This window comes from Rhinopithecus roxellana, chromosome 11, assembly GCF_007565055.1.
Source record: "Rhinopithecus roxellana isolate Shanxi Qingling chromosome 11, ASM756505v1, whole genome shotgun sequence".
Lineage (NCBI taxonomy): Eukaryota > Metazoa > Chordata > Mammalia > Primates > Cercopithecidae > Rhinopithecus > Rhinopithecus roxellana.
The window spans coordinates 118,628,094-118,651,610 of NC_044559.1; the positions used below are offsets into that span (position 1 = coordinate 118,628,094).

Genomic DNA, 23,517 nt, shown 5'->3' on the forward strand with positions numbered 1-23,517 from the left:
GTGCCTGGCTTGTTTCACTTAGCATAATGTCCTCCAGGTTCATTCATGTTGTCATGAATGACAGGATTTCCTTCTTTTTATGACTGATAGTGTTTCATTGTGTGTACATACCACATTTTCTTTATGCGTCCATTGATGTACACTTAAATTGATTCTACATCCTGGCTATTGTGAATAGTACTGCAATAAGCATAGGAGGGCAGATATCCCTTCAATAAACTGATTTTCTCTCCTTCAGAAATATACCTAGAATTGGGATTGATGGATCATATGGTAGCTTAATTTTTAATATTTGAGAAAGCTCTGTATAGTTTTCCATAATGGCCATACTACATGACATTCCCACCAACAATGTACAGGAGCTCCCTTATTTCTGCATTCTGCCAGCATTTGTTGTCTTTCATCTATTTTTGATAAAAGCCATTCTAACAGTTATGAGATTATATCTCATTGTGGTTGTAATTTGCATTTTCCTAATGATTAGTAATACTGAAAATTTTTTTAATGTACCTGTTGAACGTTTGTATGTCTTCTTTTGAGTAATATCTTCTCAGGTCCTTTGCCCACTTTTAAATCAGGATATTATTTTCTTGATATGAAGTTGCTTGAGCTCCTTATATAGTCTGAATATCAACCATTATCAGATGTGTGGTTTACAAGTATTTTCTACCATTCTGTGGATTTTGTCTTTACTTTGTTAATTGTCATCTTTGCTGTGCAGAAATTATTTAGTTTGATGCAGTCCTATTTGTCTATTTTTGTTTTTGTTGCCTGGGCTTTTGGGGATGTAGCCAAAAAACTATTGCCCATACCAGTGTCATGGAGCTTTCCTCCATATTTACTTTTGCAGGTAGAAGTTTTATAGTTTAAGGTCTTCTATTTAAGTCTTTAATCCATTTCAAATTGATTGTTTTACATGGTGTGATTTAAGGGTCTGATTTCCTTCATCTGCATATGGATGTCCGATGTCCAGTTTTTCTAACACCGTTTACTGAGGAGACTGTCCTTTCTCCATTGTGTGTTACTGTCACTTTTGCCAAAGTCAATTGACCATGAATGTGTGGGTTGATAGACACTTAATACAGAAATAGAAAACCAAATGCTGCATGTTCTCACTTATAAGCAGGAGCTAAACATGGAGGACATATGGACACAAATAGGGGAACAGCACACACTGGGGACTACTTGAGGAGGGAGAAAGGAGGGTGAGGACCGAAAACCACCTATTGAGTACTATTCTTATTGCATGGGTAGCAAAATAATCTACTCAAACCCTCATGACACGCAATTTACTTATGTAAGAAACTTGCACATGTACCCTTGAACCTAAAATTAGAGTTAAAAAAAAAAGTGTTGCTTCATTTCTGGGCTTTCTAGCTTGTTCTGTTGGTCTCTGTGTCTGTTTTTCTTGGTCTATTTTTATGTTTTGATTACAGTTGCTTTATAGTATATTTTGAAACTAGATAGTGTAATGCCTCCAGCTTTGTTCTTTTTGCTCAAGATTGTTTTGGCTACTTGGAATCTTTTGTGATTTCATATGAATTTAAGTTTTTTTTCCTATTTCTATTTCTGTGAAAATTACATTGGAATTTTGATAGGGATTGCATTAAATCTGTAGACTGCTTCATGTGCTTTGGGCATTTTGACAATATTAATTTTTTAAATCCGTGAATATGGAATACCTTTTCATGTACTTGTGTTTCCTTCACTTTAATTGTCGGTGTTTTACAGTTTTCAGTATGCAGATCTTTCACTTTGTTAATTAAATTTTTACCTAAGTATTATACTTGATATGCTGCTATTGTAAATGGGATTGTTTTCTCAATATTTTTTGGATAGTTTCTTATTAGTATATAGAAAAACGATTGAGTTTTTTATGTTGCTTTTGTATCCTTCAATGTTACTGAATTTTTTATTAGTTTCAACAGTTTTTTGTTAAGTCTTTTGGGTTTCTACGTGTAAGATTATGTCATCGGCAAACAGGTACGCATATCTGAAGAAAATCAGAAAAAAACACAGATGTGCAGAAAAAAGACTCATGACAAGACTATGCTTCTTAATGGGATGTTGCAATGGTGTGAATAGGTCCATTTTCATGGAATCGATTTAATTACATTCTAGTACAAAATCTAACAAGGATAAACTTTGGCACCTGATAAAGTGTCTTCCAAGTTTATCTAGAAAAATGAGGGATAAATAGCTAGTAAGAGGGAGAAGAAAAAGAGAAAGAATTTTCATTAATAGGTATGATAGTGTATCATGTAAACTACACTAATGTTATGAAAGTTTATAATTAGAAAAGAATATGATTGTTAAAAGTATTAAGCATACATGTAATATATTTGACAAATAAACTTGGCCTTCCAAATTAGTTGGGAAAACAAAATAGCTAATAATAATTTCAGCAGATTTGTATACAGTACTTACTGTATGCCAAGCACTGTTAAATAATCTCCATCCAGTGTCTCATTTAATTTTTACCAAACACAGACATAGTAGGAATAGTAGTTTTATTATTGTTCCTATTTTACAGCTTGAGGAAATGAGGCTTAGACTAGGTAAAATAAAATGCCAGAGGACACAGAGCTGTTCCGTGGATCTGCTGGAATTCACAAACAATTCTATTGGATCCTGAAACTGTCAATACTAACCACCATACTATGCTGTCTTTATTACATAAAACAAATGAATATGAGGCAATTTCATGAAATACATTTCTTATCTGCTCCAGACAACAAAAATTTCTAACGATAAAATGTTAAATATTAACAATGAAGCCATAGTCTTTACTGCCCCTAATAATCAGAAAAGTCAAGGAAAGTTTCTCTTTTTCTTCGATGTGTAATAGATTTTCAAAATATGTTTGTTGAATATTGATGTTGAATAAGTATTGGGATGGGAAAGACATTTATAAGTGTTACATGAAAGAAAAAACTTTAGAAGTCAATAAATTAGAATATATAAATTAAAAGTTTCAGTATATCAAAACATTGCAAGTAAAATGAAAGAGGAAAAATGTCTGCAATATAGCACACCAATAATTCTTTTCCAGGTCTATAAATCAAAGATGCATTTTTCTTTTGTGAAAATGTAGGTAAAATTCTTGAAAACAACTCACACACAAAGAGAAATGACCACGTATGATGAAGTTATCAACTTCACTATTAATTATGAATCACAATTGAAAACAAAAAGCTGCCAATATTGTTAAAATAAACATGAAAAATAAAAAAGTATGTTCATTGTTGGGAAGGGCATAAGAAGATGGATACTACTGCAGGCAAGAGAATTATAAACCCTACCTTTCTTTGTTTAGTATTTTTATAATATGAAAGAGGATTTTTAAAGTGTTCATGCCCTCTAACTGGTAATTTTGCTTTAGAAATTTATTCTAAGAAACAACATGAGTTCATGCAAAAAGTCTCCTCACAATACCATTTAATATGGTAGAAATGGGAAGTCATTTAATTTTATGATATTAAGTTAATGTTTAAATAAATTATGATGCATCGATAATATGGACATCTGTGCAGCCATCTGTCATAATTTTTGATGCTATTTAAAAATGAGAAAATGATCATGATATATTGTTATGAGAAAAACCATGATTACCCATCAATATATGTATTGTACTTAAAAAGATAGTATGGCACTGCACATAAAATATGAGATGGAATTATCTCTGTGTGTTGGGCTTATACATCACTTTTCTTTTTTGTATATCTTTATGGTTTCAACTTTTCTAAAATAGCATCTATTATTTTTGGGATTTTGTTTTGTTTTTTTGAGACGGATTCTTGCTCTGTTGCCCAGGCTGGAGTGCCGTGACACGATCTTGGCTCACTGCAACCTCTGCCTCCCAGTTCAAGCGATTCTCCTGCCTCCCGAGTAGCTGGGACTACAGGTTCATGCCACTACACCCAGCTTTTTTTTTTTTTTTTTTTTTTTTTTTTTTTGGTATTTTTCTTAGTAGAGCCCACTGTGGCCTCCCAAAGTACTGGGATTACAGGCATGAGCCACTGTGCTGGCCTCTGCATCTACTGTTTTGTATAATGAAGATAAAATTATATTTTAAAACGATCTAATAAACAGCCTTCTCATTAGCAATTGTGCTTATTCTAGTAATGAGAACAAGCTAATATTAGGCACATATACCATGTAACAGGATTCCTTTTTTTTCTTTCTCATTTCTATGTTTTTTCTCAAACTAATGAAAAAGGTTTTATTTTTTGTTATTGTTGTTGCAGATGTTATTTTTTAATCAGAGTAAGGAAATTGAGAATTTGCTAGTAAAATAATATGTCAAAGTTATATTAACAAAGGCAGTCAATATCAGCAAGAAAAGTGTTTATGTAGCGGGGTTAAATCCGTGCATTGTCCAGTCCTATTCATGTTCAGAGCCTGGGACTTTTCCTTCCCCATCACAACTGCCCACTGCCCATCTGGATATCAATCTTTTTCTTTTGTTTTGGAGCACAGTGTCTGGGCTCTCTTTTATGTGTTTGTATGTGTGTGTGTGTGCATGTATGTATCTACCAGTATCCACCGATGTTTCTGGTTTTGAGCCTTCTGCCCCATGCAGTTGTTTTATGTACATCACCTTACAGCAGTAAGAGGAACTCATTGTGGTTCCTCTGTGCTGGTGTTTCTTTGAGGGCAATAACTTGTCTGCAGGTTTGAGCTCAGCTTCCCTGCTGCTCCTTGATGCCAGCCTAGAAGTTGCTTAACCATCACACAAGGTGAACACAGTTCCTTTTTGATGTAGTTTCTGGAAATCAGGTCCTTTTTTCTCTCCCTTGTCCCTTCCCCCAGTCTACCCCCTGCAAAGTCATGCCCATCTTTCCTGCCCTCTTCTCGGACCCCTTACCCTTGCCTGGCCTGCCTGGGATGGGATCTTCTCACTCTCCTATTGTGGTTTTCCAATTCTAATTCTATGGAGTTAAGCCTATGTCCTCTGTCATTCAGACATTTTAGCTATTCAAGGACCAGTTATTAGTCAAAATTGGACAGTCTATTTTTCCTTGTATTTCATTTACAATAGTTCTAACTTTTCTAGAGGCAATGACAAGAGACAGGTCACAGAGTAGAAGGTGAAGAAAAAAGAAAAACACCATTTTTAAGATTTCAAGGTTTGTCAGCAAAGTTATCTACCTTGAAGGTTCTAGAGTGTCAAAGCAGCCTTGTGTCATGTGCAGCAGCACTATTCGCAACAACGAAGACATGGAATCAGCCTAAATGCCCATCAATGATAGATTGGATAAGAAAATGTGGTGTATATATACACCGTGGAATACTATGCAGCCATAAAAAGGAATGTGATCATGTCCTTTGCAGGGACATGGATGGAGCTGGAGCTGCCCTCAGCAAACTAACACAGTAACAGAAAACCAAATACCGCATGTTCTCACTTATAGGTGGGACCTGAACAATGAGATCACATGGACACAGGGAGGGGAACAACACACACTGGGGCCTGTCAGAGGTTGGGGGGTCATCAGGAGGGAGAGCATCAGGAAGAATAGCTAATGGATGCTGGGCTTAATACCTAGGTGATAGGATGATCTGTGTAGCAAACCACAACAGAACACATTTACCTGTGTAACAAACTCACACATCCTGCACATGTAACCCTGAACTTAAAATAAAAGTTGAAAATAAAAAAAAAAGGAAAAGAAATATTGCATTATAGTATAATTGGATATGTAAACCATAGAATTAAGAAAACAGAAATAAATCCTTACATTTATGGTGAAACAATACCACCACCACCACCACACTGAACTCTTTGTTGAAACTTTTACTGATGTAGATTCTGAAAATTTTCCATTGAACAAGGTATAGCAAATGAAATTTACAAGTACTTACTTGTAACTAATATGTCAATGGTATGAATATTGGGAATTTTATCATTTGTTTTAGTTAAAATAAATATACCTACTAAAGCTTTTTATTTTTTCTATGCTATCTTTTCTCCTTCCTTCAATGCTATTTTATTATTATTTATTCAATGCTTTTTATTTCTATGCTATCTTTTCTCCTTCCTTCAATGCTATTTTTCTTCCAAGAGAGTTGATTTTAATCTTGCTCCCATGGATGGACTTCAGAGAGACCTTGAACTGGGTATGTCTTTTTTTTTTTTTTTCTTTTGGGATGTATGTCTATTAGATTCCTTCTGTTATTTTGAAAACAGTATTCATGAAACACTTTTTATGTTTTTATGTCAAATAACACCATTAGGAACTTTTCACTCTTGTCAATTGTTTTATGACTTAGATGCTGGTGTATACAGTGGTGTAACATAAATCATTTTCTTTAATATATTTTGGTGTCTATAATTGCTTCCTAGTTGTAGACTGTTTTGTGTCATAACGGGCAATGGAAATATAAAAGAAAAGATGAACCATAAGTAATGTGGATTGTTCTTTCATCTCTGGGTATGACGTACAAAACTGGCAGTGCTTCCCAAAGCCTGTGAACACATGAAAGCATTGAACTGAGAAAGTGTTCTCAGCATATTCTGAAAATTGGCTGCACAGTGACTGTTTCTTCTAGGGAGAAAGTAAAACTTACTGGAATTTTATTTTGACCCATCTTACAGAGTTTCTTATCACAATTCCAATAAAAGATGCCTTATAACAATTAGGGAAAATTTGGTGGGGTCATGTACCTTAGTGAGATTTTAATTAAAAAAAAAAAAAAAAAAAGTATTTCTGTATGAAATGATACCATTCTTCCAGAGCTGCAAACAGTTTTTCTGGTATTTTAAGGAGCTCATGAAAATGCAAAATAGTAACCCCATTCTTTCAGGAAATTTACCTAATTCTCCCACTTCTAGAAGACTGATTGGCACTTACAGTCAATAAATATTTAATAGACTGGCTGATAGTACTGGTTTACTGACTGAGTGAATGGAGGAATATTCAGTTGCACTATTTTCTTTCACCATGGAATTGGATAAAACTACTCAGTCTTGCAATGTAGTCTGCTCGTATTTTGTGGCTCAAGTGTGTAAATTGATGTCACACAAGAAGAATATTCAGTTTGTGAGCTCCCTTTGAAGATTTCAGACACCTGGCAACATCAAATGGTGAATCGTTTCTTCCAAAGCAAATGTCCTCTGAGCCCATATCTGTGCATAGACAGAACTCCTGCCATGCTTGTCATCCCATGTACATTTTTCTGCTTGTAAGCAAAGATGTTTGTAAATAAATATCATTTCTTCATGTACATATTGACACTTTAAGCTTGGCTAGGAGTTCTGAGAGAAGCCTGACATTCTGTTGTGAAAGCTATCAAATTTATGACGGCAAAGACCTTGAATCACAGTTTTTAAATAAGTTTCCATCAGAGAAATATGAATAGAATATAATATTCTCTACTACCCAGAAATAATTGTGACTTTCCACTGGGTAAGTCTTGAAATGCTTGATTGAATTTGGAAAAGAAATTTTACTTATTTTGAGAGAAATTGAAAACCTATTTGGGGAAAAAATGACAGGAGTTCATTTGTTCATGAATTAGCTTAATGAAAAATTTGTCCATGCAAAAGATTAAACTTTCTGTTTAGGGCCCTGTATTTATCCTTGCAGAAACTACTGAAAAGCCGTAACATCTTCTGGCCAAATAGCTACTCTGGAATAGAGAATTATTTGTAAACAGCTATACGACACTTCTAATACTTTAGTGAATACTGCTGTAAGCTGGAGTGAATGCTATACCTTGTTAATATTTCTGCAAATATCATCAGACACCTGCAAACACTGAAGACCTCCTTTGAAGGTTATGAATCATCAGGCAATAATAAAGTTGAAACATGGTCTGGTAATCCTTTTTTCACTGATACACATACCATTGACGACACAATCCTTGCCAAAGATGGTCTCAAGACTTAAGGATAAAGGCAACTATATATGACAAGAATCCTGCTGAAGGAATATTGGATAATTCTGGTGTGAACTTTAACAGTACTCACTTAATTCACTATAGTATACGTTTGTGACTTAGGGTTTTTCTTGTTTATGTGTCAATGAAAATATTAAAATTAATTCAATGTGAAAGATAACAAATATATCCTTGATAAATCTAATTAATACTTTTAAATCACCAAGCCAAATAGTAGGTCTTTCACTGACATTTGCTCTTGAGAATTATGACATTTTACTTTCATTTAATTGGAATATTTTGGATTCATTTCATTCTTTTCAGGAACTGGCCGCTAATTTTTACATTAATTGAGAGTAAGGGAAATTATTCTTTATGAAAATATTTTTATATGTTATCTAAATGAAGGAAATGGTTTTCCAGAACAATACAGTGAATTGTATGTACAATTTTGTGACAATGTAATACATAGTGTGTTAGTCCATTTTGTATTGCTATCCTAGAATCTTTCAGACTAGGTAATTTATTAAAAAACAAAAAGGTTGATCTGGCACATGACTCTGCAGGCTGTAGAAGCATGGCATCAGCATCTGCTTGACTTCTGGTAAGGAAGCTTCTATTCATGGCAGAAGGCAATGGGGGAGCAGATGTGTCACATTGTGAGACAGGCAGCAAGGGAGAGGAGGAGGTGCAAAGCTCCTTTAAACAACCAGCTCGCTTGTGAACTAACAGTGAGAACTCACTCATTACCGTGGGGAGGGCACCAAGCCATTCATAGGGGATCCACCTCCATGACCCAAACACCTCCTGCCAGGCTCCACCTTTAAAACTGGGGATCACATTTCAACATGAGATTTGGAGGGGTCACACATCCAAACTATATCACATAGCTTTCCTCAAAAAGGGATAAAACACACTCATAAACTTGGAAAAGAAGGAGACCACCTCAACATAATAAAAGTCTATGAGAAACCCACAGCTAACATCACACTTGATGGTGAAAGACTGAAAGCTTTTCCTTTAAGATCAGGAACAAGACAGGAATGCCCATTTTTATCACTTCTATTCAGCACAGTTTTGAAAGTTTTAGACAGTGTAATCAGGCAAGAAAAATTTAAAGGCATTCAAATTGGAAAGGAAGAAGTAAAAGTATCTCTGTTCATAGACAACATGATCTTAAATGTAGATTCTATTAAAAAAAAAACAGAGCTAGTTAAAAATCTCAGCAAAGCTGCAGGATACAAAACAAACACACAAAACTCAGTTGCATTTTAGTACACTAACGATGAACAGTCTGAAATGAATAAACCAATTTCATTTACAATAGCATCAAGAAGAATAAAATAGGAATAAACTAGACTAAAGAGACAAAAATATTTTATATTGAAAACTATGTAATTGTTGAAAGACATTTACAAAGATATAAATGGAAAAGATGTTCTGTGTCCATAGATTGGAAGATTTAATATTATTAAGATTTCAGTATTACCCAAAGCAGTCTATAGATTCAGTGCAATCTCAGTCAAAATTTCAATAATTTTTCTTTTGTAAAAGTAGTAAATTTTTTTTTTTTTTTTTTTTTTTAAATTTGAGACGGAGTCTTGCTCTGTTGCCCGGGCTGGAGTGCAGTAGCTGGGACTACAGGCGCCCGCCACCTCCCCTGCCTAGTTTTTTGTATTTTTTAGTAGAGACGGGGGTTTTACCATGTTAGGCAGGATGGTCTCGATCTCCTGACCTCGTGATCCGCCTGTCTCGGCCTCCCAAAGTGCTGGGATTACAGGCTTGAGCCACCGCGCCCGGCCAAAAGTAGTAAAATTTATCCTAACGTTCATGTGGAATCTCAAGGGACCTCAAAAACAAAAACAAAAAAAACAAACCAAAAAAGCCTGGGAAAAGAAGAAAGAGATCTAACACTTCCTGATTTCAAACCTTACTAAAAAGCTACAGTACCTGAGTGTGGTATTGACATAAAGACAGACATCTAGACCATGGAATAGAATAGAGAGCCCAGAAGTAAACCTTCAAATATATGGTCAAGTGAGTTTTGAGAAGGGACCCAAGACCAATGGGGAAAGGACGGTCTTTTCAACAAAGGTGGTGGGAAAATTGGGTAGCCACAAGCAAAATAATTGGAGTTGGACCCTTACCTTATACCATGTACAACAAAGTACCTCAAAATGGATTGAAGACCTAAATATAAGAGCTAAAACTGTAACACCTAGTAACATAGGAGACAAGCTTCATAATATTAGGTGTGATAAAGATTTATTCAATATGACACCAACAGCACAGGCAACAAAAGAAAACAGATACACTGACTTCATCAAAATTAAAAACTTGTATTCATCAAAGGACAGTATCAACAGAGTGAAAAGGCAATCCACGGAGTAGTAGAAAATATTTGCAAATCATACATCTGATAACAGATTAGTATCAGAATGTAAAAAGAACTACAACTCAACAACGACAAAAAACAAATAACCTAATTAAAAAATGAATAAAGACCTTGAATAGACATCCAAAAAGATATATAAATGTCCAATAAGCACATGAAAAGATACTCAACATTGTTGATCATTAGGGAAATACAAATAAAAACCACAATGAGATACCACTTCACACCCATTGTGATGGCTATTATAACCATCCAAAAAATCTCCTAGAAAATAATGTATATATGAAGATTTGCAGAAATTGGAACACTTGTGCTTTTCTGGTGGGAATGTAAAATGTTTTAGCCACTTTGGAAAACAGATGACAATTCCTCAAAACATTAGAAATAGAATTTCCATATGATATAGCAATTTCAATTCTTGATATATACCCCAAAGAAACCAAAGCAGGGAATTGAATAGGTATTTGTACACCCATGTTCACAGTAGTGCTATTTACAAGAGCCCAAAGCTGAAAACCACACAAGTGTCCATTGATAGATGAATGGATAAACATTTTATGTGCTACAACATAGATTAACCTTGAAGACATTATGCTAAGTGAAATAAGCAACACACAAAAACATCCACTGTATGATTCCTCTCATACGAGTTACCTACAACACTCTAATTCATAGAGACAGAAGGTAGAATTGTGGTTGCCAGGGGTTGAGTAGGGAGAAATGGAAAGAAGGTGTTTAATGGGTACGAAGTTTCAGTTTTGCAAGATGGAATGACTTCTGGGGATAGATGATGGTGATGGTTGCTTAACAATGTGAATATACTGAATACCACAGACCTCTACACTTAACAATTGTTAAAATGGGCCAGGCATCGTGGCTCATGCCTGTAATTCCAACACTTTGGGAGGCCAAGACTGGTGGATTGCTTGAACCCAGGAGTTTGAGATCAGCCTGAGCAACACGGCAAAACTCCATCTCTACAAAATGCAAAAAATTAGCCAGGATGTGGTGGTGTGCACCTGTAGTCCCAGCTACTTGGGAGGCTGAGATGGGAGGATCACTTGAGCCTGGGGAGATCAAGGCTGCAATGAGCCACGATCGCACCATCACACTCCAGCCTAGGTGACAGAGCAGGACCCTGTCTAAAAAAGAAAAAAAAAAAAAAGGTTAAAATGGTAAATTTTATGTAATGTATATTTTACCATAATAATTAAAAAAAGAGGACTCTGATGGGAAGACTGCAACTGTGCCTCATAGAACCTGTAGGAGGAAGAGAAATTTAATTATTAATATTGACCCAGGGAAGATTTTGAAATAAGTGTGGTTTCTATCTCATCTCTTCCCTTGTTAGATTTTTCATAATTTTGCTAGATTTTTCATAATTCTTACATTGTGTTCTGTCTTCTAAGAACATTACGTTGTGATGCTTTACCCAGACCATACTTTCCAGAGTTAATCCTGAGTTCTGGATTATCTGAGTTTCTTCACCATTACTACAATGGAAACTTGATCCTATTCATTCCCATTTTTTCAAAAGCATGCCCCAAGCTGACTGTCGCTTTGGCATATTATTTAATATTTTTCTTTCCATTATCGTGTTAAAGATCAAAACTAGGAGGAATTCTTTAGTGGTTCTTTAATGAGAGAATCTGACAGCGTGGAACCCAACTCAGGAGATAATTGTGGCTTCCAAGCAACCTTCCAGTCCTCCCTCTTTGACTGCAGTGCATCTGACCTTTGGGATTATAAAATTGAAAAAAAAAGTGATGCATTGCACAAGTTCAAAAAGTCCAGGAACTTGGATTCTACTGATAAGTTGCTGTATAGCACTCCTAATTGTTCATTATATGGTCCAACTGTGGTGTTATTACTTCACACTATTTAGTGATGGTTGTCATCTACATGGTGACAGATTTTATTACAGCAGATAGTTTCAGACTTGAATGCGATTGTGTGGCATATGAAGTTAAAAGGTAAACCAACTACAATTCAAGAAAAATTATTCAAATTGTTTAAAATGTGCAGTTCTCTACTGGGGAAAATGAATATTTAGAAAGTTTTCCTGATGTATTTTTGAGTCATCTGGCAGTTATTAGATGTTCAGGATTACTTTTTTTGGTAAAAATTAATTGAAAACCTGTGCCCATTGGATTCATTTTATAGCAAAAAGAACCCCTGTTGAGACTATTTCGATGAAAAAAGTTTTATTTAGCTATTTTTTTTCTGGTTCTTACACTCAAAAATTATCATTATCTTGTGTATTAAAAAAACAAAGAACATTGCAAACAGACATCAACTAAGTAATTGTGTTGCAGGAAAATTTCTTGGTATTTAAAAAATGTTTGACCACCTGTGTGAGCATGTGTGTACCTTTCATACACATAATTGTTGAAATATGGTGATAAAATAATTTAGAATATTTTATAATCAGATCATTGTAAAAATTGTTGAGAACTAAAAGAAACTTGAAAATAGATACATACTTATTTCCATACATGCATAGCTAATTGAATCTCACATACACACAAACACATACACAAGTGACTATATAATTTAGTTCCTTTTTTTGTTCATTCAGATTCCCTGGATAATTAGGAGTCTATAAGGTAATAATCTGGATATTCCAGCTATCCTAAGTATGTCCAAGGCCTTATAGAAATTGTGTATTTAATCATAGTATGATTCATAGACTAATAGAATTTCTTTGCTTTTGAAGAGAATGACATCAACTCTATCTGGAAATACTGGTTTCCTTAGGCTGACTAGGAGCTCTGATAGAGCTTTAATTCTAGTTCAGTAATAAAAATGGGTCAGTGGATTAATAATTATGCCTCAGAGGAGAGCTTTAAGAGCTATGGTTCTGGAGTACAAAAACTTGTGTTCCGTTCTCGACATTAGCACCCACTAGCTGGTCTATCTTGAGCAAGTTACTTAATGTCTGTAAGACATCATCTGAGTTTTCTCATCTTTAAAATGGAAGAACAGGCTTGCTTCATGAGGCTTCCTTCTTCATAAGAAATAGGTTACTTCAAGTGGAATCCCAGCACAGAATAATTACCTCAATAAATTGTAGCAATGAGGATTCTTATTATTATTATACAATATAGCTGGTGGCAAATTTTTTTAAAATAAGGGATTTAGGAGTAAAATTAATGAAATAGGCCACGGTGATGAAGCAGGCTTCATGGCATGTGATTGGCTGAATCCACAGATGCTGAACCCACAGACATACAAGCCTCATTACCAATGGCCTGTTTTGTTGATTTTACTCCTAGGTCCCTTATTTTGAAATATTTTGCCAACCAGTGGTATTCTGTAATAATAAGATTCCTCATTGCTGCACTTTATTGAAGTAATTGTTTTGTGATAGGATGAAATGAAAATTATGTTCTTTTGACTGGGTTGCCAAGCAGTGTTTAACTATTAACCAGCATGTTTGCTCCAGCTGCAGCTAGTGCAACTAGTCAGGAAGTGAAGGAAATTGTCAGAGTGATGCAGATATGCAGGTGAGCGCTGAAATTAGGGCTTAGCCTGGGAGGGTTCTTGGATTCACTCAGGAAAGAATTCACTTAAAGAAGTTTCAGAGTCATAGGGCAACGCTTTGGATATATAGTTAATTGTTCAACAATTATTAAAATCATGCTCAAGGCCTGCTTCTGTGCAGATGCAGAGTTCAAGTTCAAAGCAATTCAAAGCCATGTTCTGCAAGTTTTGTTCAAGTAATTAAAAAAAAAAAGACTGTTGAAATCTCAAAAGCCAAGTGGCTCTGGTGATGGAACAGGAAGTATAAAATCTCCACTGTTTTTTAAAGTTTGCTCTTTCTACTTTCTCTAAACTCACTGTAGTAATCTTATAACTTTACACAGCCGTTTTGTTAGGCAACTCTGAATCAAGCTGAAAAGAGGATTAAAGAAATTAGAATATCCTTTGCTCCTTTTTACTACTGTGGAATATGTTATTCTACACTAAAGGTTAAAATAAGGGGAAAGGAAAACAAATCATTATATAACATATTGACTACAACAAGAGTATTAAACATGAATTGTGGAAATTAAAAAAAAAAATTCGGGCTGGGCATGGTGACTCATGCCTGTAATCCCAGCACTTTAGGAGGCCAAGATGGGTGGAACACTTGAAGTCAGGAGTTGGAGACCAGGTTGGCCAACATGGTGAAACCTCATCTCTACTGAAAATACAAAAACAAAAGAAAATTAGCTGGGCATTGCAGCACATACCTGTAATCCCAGCTACTCTAGAGGCTGAGGTAGGAGAATCACTTGAACCCAGGAGGTGGAGGTTACAGTGAGCTGAGATTGCACCACTGCACTCTAGCCTGGGTGACAGAATGAGACTTCATCTCAAAAAAAAAAAAAAAAAAAAAAAAAAAAGAAATTCACAGATAAGCTGATGGTGTTAAAACATAAGTCTTTTATTGAATTGTAGTTGCTTCATGTGGAGTAGGGCTAATTCATAGGTAGTGCACCTGGAGCCATGCTTGTGGGGTGTTGGCAACTGTAGTTATACCCATTGATACTTACATGCAAATCAAGGAGCAGGTTAATGCAAATTGAGGGACAGGCTACTTAGAAATCTCTAGAGGCCGGGCGCGGTGGCTCAAGACTGTAATCCCAGCACTTTGGGAGGCCGAGGCGGACGAATCACAAGTTCAGGAGATCGAGACCATCCTGGCTAACTCGGTGAAACCCCGTCTCTACTAAAAATACAAAAAATTAGCTGGGCGTGGTGGCAGGCGCCTGTAGTCTCAGCTACTCGGGAGGCTGAGGCAGGAGAATGGCGTGAACCCGGGAGGCGGAGCTTGCAGTGAGCCAAGATCACGCCACTGCAGTGCAGCCTGGGTGACAGAGCGAGACTCTGCCTCAGAAAAAATAAATAAATAAATAAATAAATAAATAAATAAATAAATAAATAAATCTCTAGAAAGGGAGTGGTAACTTTTGGGTCATTGCCATGGCATTTGCAAACTGTCATGGCACTGGTCGGAGTGTCTTATGCTAGTGAGCGATGAGAGCAGCTAGGGATTGTTTCTGTAGCCATCTGCTGGTTTCTGCCAGCTTCTTCACTTTATCCTGACTGGACCAGATCCTATTTTGGTCAGCAGACCAAATTATTTTGGTTGAGACCATAAAACAAGTCCTGCTGTTCTCCTACCTCAAAAGGACTATCTTTACAGTTGCTGAGGACCACAACCTGGGGAGGGGCCATTTGTGGTTGAGATCATCTATTTTTAGAATGTGACATTCATAGATATTGGATAATAGAATAAAGCCCTACATGGGTGGGTATTGGGAATAACCACATGCTTGAATTCTTCTTTTTCTCCCTAGCCTCTTAAATTACCCAGAGAAAGAGTCAGAAATGTCTCTGTTATGATTTAAAACACTAAACTTTCCTCAAACACTGAGATTCAATGATGAGGTACTGTACTTAATTTAAGGAGTATGTCTCGGCCACTGATGGTTGAGTTTTCATCAGTGGGGTCTCTGTGATTTGATCTGCCAAAACCTGAAATTCTGATATGCCTGCATGGCATGAAGACGGAAGTTGAGTTTTAAGATGTAATCTTAATAATAATTCCTTATATGTTATGGTACCTAAGAGTTATAAAGTACAGTGGTCTCTTGCTATCCATGGATAGCAAGTCTGTGATATAAAATGATGTAGTATTTACATATACCCTATGCATGTCTTCCTGTGTACTTTAAATCATCTCTAGACAATTTATAATACCTTAGACAATGTAAATATTAACACTATGTAAATAGTTGGTATACTGTATTCTTTAGGAAATAACAAGAAAAAATCTGTATGTGTTCAGTATAGATGCATTTTTTTTCCTGAATATTTTTGGTCTGCCATTGATTGAATCCACAGATGAGGAATTCATAGACACGGAAGGCCAACTGTATTTTTGTATGTATTGTATTATAGATCTTCATGGCAATTGCTTGAGAGACACAGGACAGGATGTTATTGTTCTGATTTTGCAAGTAAAGGAACGGCTTGCTATGTTTGAATAGTTAAGCTAAGACACTCAGTTATTAAGAATCAAAATCAGGATTAGGTCCTCGGTCTTCTGACCCTGTGTTGTGTGGCATTCTTTCTATTTGAACACATTTTTTTTTGTTGTGGTAACTTACTAGAATATTGGATGCATGAAAAACTTTGCATGAGTAAAGTAGACTTAGATTTGTAAGGAATAATCCTTATGTTAACTTACATTTGTCATTTGTTGCTAGACTTTATTTTTCTGCTATTGTCTTATTTTTTAAAAAGCCAAACACAGTTGTGAAAACCAATTTCTCTTCTCTCTCATTAGGCTCGAATTACGAAAGATGTGATTTTGAGGATGGTCTCTGTAACATGACTGAAGATCAGAGTCTGCAACCTAGTTGGACAAAGAGAAATGGGATGACCAGTCTATCACCTCCATTTTATGATCACAATGGTGATGTGTCTGGTAAATGCTTTAAATTTATTTTCTCACCTCTCTCCCTTCCTCCTTTCCTTCCTTCCTTCCTTTCCTTCTTCATTCTTTTCCACCTCTGTTTCTTCCTTCCCCTCCCCAAATATTTAATTAGGGAAGTAGACTCTAACTACATATTAGTAGTTAAAATGCCTAATTTTATACATTCTTTAACCAGTTTCAAAATATTTATGATTTTAAAATATCACATCGGATTCTCATAATCGGGTTCCTGGGATTCCAATGGGCCTATTTAGATAACTGGAATTTTCCAGTTTTTCTTACTCTTTATGGAAATTGTAAAATGTAAATGGGAAAATATACCTAGATTAATTAGACAGTCAAATGTCTTTTATTTTCGCTGTACTGGTTTTAGCTTTGGGACAATATACACAGCGTAATTTGACAAATTTCTTTTATTTTGGCTGGACTGGTTTCAGCTCTGTCTAGTACCACTTGTTAAATCAAGTTGACTGGAAAACTCTGCTGAACTGCTCTGTAGACTTTGAGGTAGCTCTGGAGTGAGCCAGAAATTTCTTCATTTATTAACTAATGAACTCCATTAATTCAACATCAGGTACTGTGTGTTTAAGATGTACTAGAGAGTAAAAATGGACTCCATGCCTGCCCTCATCTGATGGGTTTACACATGCTAGGAAAAGAAGTAACACATTTCCTGGCACAACTAAAAGCTAGTTATTTTTATAAGTGATACTTCCCTCAAATAAATTCAATTAATGTTAAAATATGGTTATTACCCTAGAGGTAATTTGAAACAAGCAAATATTCAGGCATTGAATGTGAGTTTGGCAAAGTTTTCATAAATATTACACATGCGGATTAGACTCCCTGGTCTGTCCCTCCCTAGCTGTAAAATCTTAAATTAATTTTTGAACCTTATTTTTCACAACTTTAAGAGAGGAAATAATGATGCTAAATTTTTAGGATGGTTAAGAACTACATGAGAAATTGTTGATAGAGCTTATTATAGAAAACTCAGCACTCAAAAAAGTAGATATTTAGTCCATTTCTGAATAATTTTGGTGTTGCTAATTTTACCTCTACATTGATAAGATGGAGTTTCTTAATTTGTTTGGCTTTAATGTCAAAAATTATTTTTGTTTAGAATTCCTAACAATTTTTAGGAATGAACCAGTTTTATTACTGAAAAGGGACCAGCCTCACAAATAGTAACAAGCACTAACTGCAATATAGGAAACTTTTTTCTATTTCTTTCTTTTACTCAGAAGGTTTTTCACAGCACATATTTATTTACTCTAGGCTTTTGTTTGTTGATGGCTCTTACTGAATGCCTCTTGCTTGCCTCCTTACTGCGGAGCTAAATAACTTCAGAAGACACTGTGCTTCCCAATTTTCTTCTCTCTCTCTTTCCTATCTGCCATTTTCCCTCATTTTTTTTCATGCGTATTTTTGATTGCCTAGTCAAGAGATAAAATGGGGGCAATCCACATCAAAACTGAGATGTTGTATAGGCAGATACCATAGAACTATATCATCTGAGTTGACTTAAAATCTCTGGAATCATACTAGATGGGTTTGAATTCCAGCCTTGCCAATCCGCTAGTTTTGTAGCCTCAGTTTCCTCATCTGTAAAACAAAGAAAATAATAATGCAAGCTGCATAGGAAAAAGAGACAAAATATTGCCTGCATAACTAATTGAAGGCTGATAACTTTGGTAATAGTCATGCATCTCTTACAAATACAATTAAATGTTAACATGTAAGTATTCTCTAGCAATAATTTTAAGTAAGCAAGTGTTCTGGCTGTAGATATTAGCTGTTGGAAAATATTTATAGAAAAATGGTCTGAATCCTGTCTTTACTCAAAAATTCTTATTTCATAAGTATCAACCAAATTTTGATTAACTTACTCTTGAAATGATTAGCCAGTGCTCCAAAATTATATTTTTCATTATGTAATCAATGCCTTGAGTGGCAAGTTTGAGAATCAATTAGAACATTAAAAACATCACTGTTGTCGATATTTGAAATCCAGTAAAGCTCAGGGAAAGAATGGTTAAAACGTAGTACTAATTTTTAAAGCAATGTAACATTGCATTTAGATAAAATAGTAGTACTATAACAAAATCAAATACATCTTTGTAAGGGTGGTAAAACTACTTTTAAATATAGGAGTACAAATATAAAAGTTTTAAGTAAATCTGGAGCTCAGCTGATATTAAAGATGATAAAGGGGTTTTTAAATGTATAATTCACTTTAAGTCTATCAAAGATTAAAAAACAATTTATTTGAAAAAATATTTCCCATTAGGCCACAAATTATTATTTTCTAATTTGGGCATTTACAATCAGTTTTAAATGAGGATATTAGAGCTTTTGTTATTCTGATCCATTGTTAGATCTAAAATTCATATATTATGAAACATGTACACTACTAAATAGCATCTGATATTTTTATTTTGTTCTACAGTGTTCATATATATTGTGTCTATAATCTCTACATATTATAAACCCTACAAATCAATGTTATAATATTGCTTTAGACAGCATTAAAATAAATGAAGAAGAAGATATTCTTTTATCATATTTATTATTTGCAGCAGTCTTTATTTCTTCTAACTATCTGATTTTGTTTCTGGTATCATTTCTCTTCAGCTTGAAGAAACTCCTTTAGTATTTCTTATATTGCAGTTCTGTTAAGGATAAATTATGTTAGTTTTTCCTCCTCAAAATGTTTTTATTTTGCCTTCATTCTTGAAATGTATTCCTCCTGGATATATAATTTTTCATGGTCTTTTTTTTCTTTTAGTACTTGAAAGACATTATTTTGTTGTCTTCACCTAGTTTCTAATGTGATATCCACAATTTCATTTTTTTCTGTATGTAATATATCTGTTGTTTTGATGCTTTCAAAATTTGGTCTTTATTGTTGGATTTCAGCATCAGCATTTAAAATTTTGTCATACTTATGTTAACTAAGCTTCTTGAATCTGAAATGTATGCTGTCTGCCAATTTTGAAAAGTATTTTGCTCTTGTTTATTCAAATAGTTCTTCTGTCCCATTCTCTCTTTCATTTCCTTTTTGTATTTCAATCATCAGTGTGTTAGTCTGTAAGTCTTACAGGCTGTTAGATGAGGCTTCACCATATATTTTGATTTTGTTTTCTGTTTTTCAGAGTGCATAATTGCAATTGATATATCCTCAAGTTCTGTGATTTTTTCCTTTGTTAACTTCATTCTACTGATAATCCTATGCAGTGATTAAAAAAGAAATCAACTACAGATGCTCCTCAAATTATTATAGGGTTATATCTCAATAAATCCATCATAAATTGAAAATGCATTTAATATACCTAACCTACTGAGAATCGTAGCTTAGCCTAGCCTACCTTAAACTTGCCAAGAACATATATGTTAGCCTACAGTTGGGTCAAATCATCTAACACAAAGGCTATTTCATAGTAAATATTGGATACCTCATGTAATTTGTTGCATATTGTACTGAAAGTGAAAAATAGAGTGGTTGTGTCCCTCCGAATATGTATCACTTTTGCACCATCATAAAGCAGAAAAATCATAAGTGGAACCATTGTAAGTCAGGGATTGCCTGCACTGTATTTTTCAGTTCTAAAATTTTTAATTGGTTGTTTTAGTTAAAGTAAAAAGTTCTCTGTTACCTTTTCATTCATGATAAGAATATTCTCCCTTACTTCATTATGCATAATTATGTTGGGAGTTTTAAAATCCTTGCGTTCATCATCTCAGATTTACCTGCTGCTGATTATATTTTCCCATGTATGATTATGTCATCCTAGTTCTTTGTCATATAATTTTGAGTTTTATCCTGCATGTGTGAATGGAGGCTCTGGGATGTGTTGTATTTTTTTTTGAGGCATGGTGATAATTTGTTTAAGCAAGTGATTAAATTGCATAGACTCAAATGACAAACTCTTTTCTTTTTTTCTTTTTTTTTTGGAGACAGAGTCTTGCTCTGTTGTCCAAGCTGGAGTTCAGTGGCATGATCTCAGCTCACTACAGCCTCTGCCTCTCAGGTTTAAGCAATTCTCCTGCATCAGTCTCCCAAGTAGCTGGGATTACAGGCATGCGTCACCACTCCTGGCTAATTTTTATACTTTTAGTAGAGATGAGGTTCTCCATGTTGACCAGGCTGGTCTCAAACTCCTGACCTCAGGTGATCCCGCCTCAACATCCGGAAATGCTGGGATTACAGGCGTGAGTCACCAGGTCTAGCCTCAAATGACAAACTTTTTTCTGCTCTGGGCAGCAGTCCAAATATCAATTCAATTCCTCTAGGTTTAGCTGCTAGAAGGGCTCCCTGCACATACAGGCTTCCATTTTCACCAGAGACTTGGACAGAGATTATTCATAGAACATTGGGGAGCTCTTTTTATTATTTTTTTCTGGCTATCTATAAAATTTCTCTTTTTTTGGTCATACCTGGCTATTCCAGGTTTCCGTTCCTGGTTCCTCAGGCCAAGGAGAGAGCAGCCCTTCTCTCAGAGTTTTAGCCTTGCACTCTACCTGCATCTGTAGCCGGACCCCATGCCAAAGCCTGACAGAATGGAATTCGCTGTGATCCCTTAAAAATAATGCCTCCTCTCTTTATCTCGAAGCACTCTTGTGGTCCCAGCTTATAGATTTGTCTTGTTTTTCTACCGTAGTCATTATGTCAATCACTGAATTTCCCAGCCGAATGAACACCAGCATCCCCTAAGCTGCTCTGTGTTGCCCTTTCTGAAGGGAAACTGAGCCATAATCCACTCCTAAGTAATAGGTAGGCTCTGCCACATACAGGTTGAGTTGGGTTCTTTTATTAAGAAGAAACTGTAAATGACCAAACAGGGAGACAAGAATCCCACATTCTCACTCTCTAGATTATGTTTCTGCAGACTCTATAGTCTGAATATCTGTTTATTTTTAAATCAGTGAAAATTTAATGTCCTTTTATTCTTTTCTATATTTACTTTGAAAATTCTTTACTGAACATCTGCATTGCTCCACATGCTCTTCCAGGACCTGAAGATATAAAAGTGAACAGGAATTCAGCTTTTGTCCCTGGTGAACTTGCAATCTGGTGATAGAGACATAAACCATTTACACGTACTTATGATTATATATTAAGAGTTAGAAAAAAGTGCCGGGCGCGGTGGCTCAAGCCTGTAAGCACTTTGGGAGGCCGAGACGGGCAGATCACAAGGTCAGGAGATCGAGACCATCCTGGCTACTACGGTGAAACCCCGTACTGAAAAATACAAAAAACTAGCCGGGCGACGAGGCGGGCGCCTGTAGTCCCAGCTACTCGGGAGGCTGAGGCAGGAGAATGGCGTAAACCCGGGAGGCGGGGCTTGCAGTGAGCTGTGATCCGGCCACTGCACTCCAGCCTGGGCGGCAGAGCAAGACTCCATCTCAGAAAAAAAAAAAAAAAAAAAAAAAAAAATATTAAAAAAATATTAAAAACTATAAAAAAAAAAAAAAAAAAAGAGAAAAAAGCAACCAGCAACCGTTTTCTTGTCTGCACGTATGCATTTAAAAGCTCACAGTGTGACAAGGATACGATGTATGTGCTTTGCAGATGTTGTTCGGGAGCATCTATGTTGTTTGTAATCTGAGAAATTTCCATTGAACAACTCATCTATTCCAGGCATCTGCACGCTTTTCATTGAAAGGGCTGATAGTAAATATTTTTGACTTTTTGGGCCATATGGTCCATGTCCCAAAAACTCGACTCTGCCATCTACTCTATAAAAATAGTCATACATACACAATATATAAAGATTAAGCATGGCTATGTTATGTTAACCTTTTGTTTTTGAACATGGAAATGTATAATTAATATCATTTTTACATGTTTAAAAATATATATATTTTTAATTTTTCAATGATTTAAACATGTGAAAATGCTTCTTAACTATAGGATATGCAAAATTAGGTGGCAGATGGATTTGTCCGTGGGTTATAGTTTGCTGCCCCTGGGTCTGTTCACAGTAAACATTAATTGAGCATTTTATGTCTGACACTATTCAATATTGGACATAAATTAATAAAGAATATAATTCTTCCTCTAAGAACACAGATACATTATAATCTTAATTTTAGTGCCCAGTGTTCACATTTATAACAAACATAAGTGAAGCAAACTTTGTTTCTGTATCAGAATCAGCTTTATTATGCTATTATTTAAACATGTATCTGAACTTTGAATTAAGGGGGAAATTTTGTTATAGTAGTCAGTCCTCTTTCTTTAAAATAAATATGTTTAGTGCTTACTTGTACTGAGAGTACAAACAAGATATGTTAACGAAATGGAATTACAGTGTCTTTTCTTCATTTACCATTTTTTTTTTTTTTTTTTTTTTTTTTAGACAGAGTCTCACTCTGTCACTCAGACTGGAGTGCAGTGGCATGCTCTCGTCTCACTGCAACCTCCCCCTCCCGGATTCAAGCTATTCTCCTGCCTCAGCCTCTTGAGTAGCTGGGATTATAGGCATGTGCCACCATGCCCGGCTAATCCTTGTATTTTTATTAGAGATGGGGTTTCACCATTTTGGAGAGACTGGTCTTGAACTCCAGACCTCAAGTGATCTGCCCACTTTGGCCTCCCGAAGTGCTGGAATTACAGGCGTGACCCACCACACCAGACCTCTTACCCCATTTTTAGTTTGGTAGTTGTGTTATTTTAAAGGTAAAATTATTAAAATAAAAATTATTACATACGTATATTTATGTTGTTAGATTTATATATGCTGATTATTAT

The 23,517-nt window shown here is 35.3% G+C and overlaps 1 protein-coding gene across 1 annotated transcript in view; it reads left to right on the forward strand.

The window, feature by feature from the left end:
- Window positions 1–23,517, forward strand: part of MALRD1 (MAM and LDL receptor class A domain containing 1) — a 706,902-nt gene that overhangs the window by 5,287 nt on the left and 678,098 nt on the right. The window contains exon 2 of the mRNA XM_030940611.1: window positions 16,614–16,754. Coding sequence (XP_030796471.1) covers window positions 16,614–16,754 — 141 coding nt within the window. The remainder of the gene's footprint in view (window positions 1–16,613; window positions 16,755–23,517) is intronic.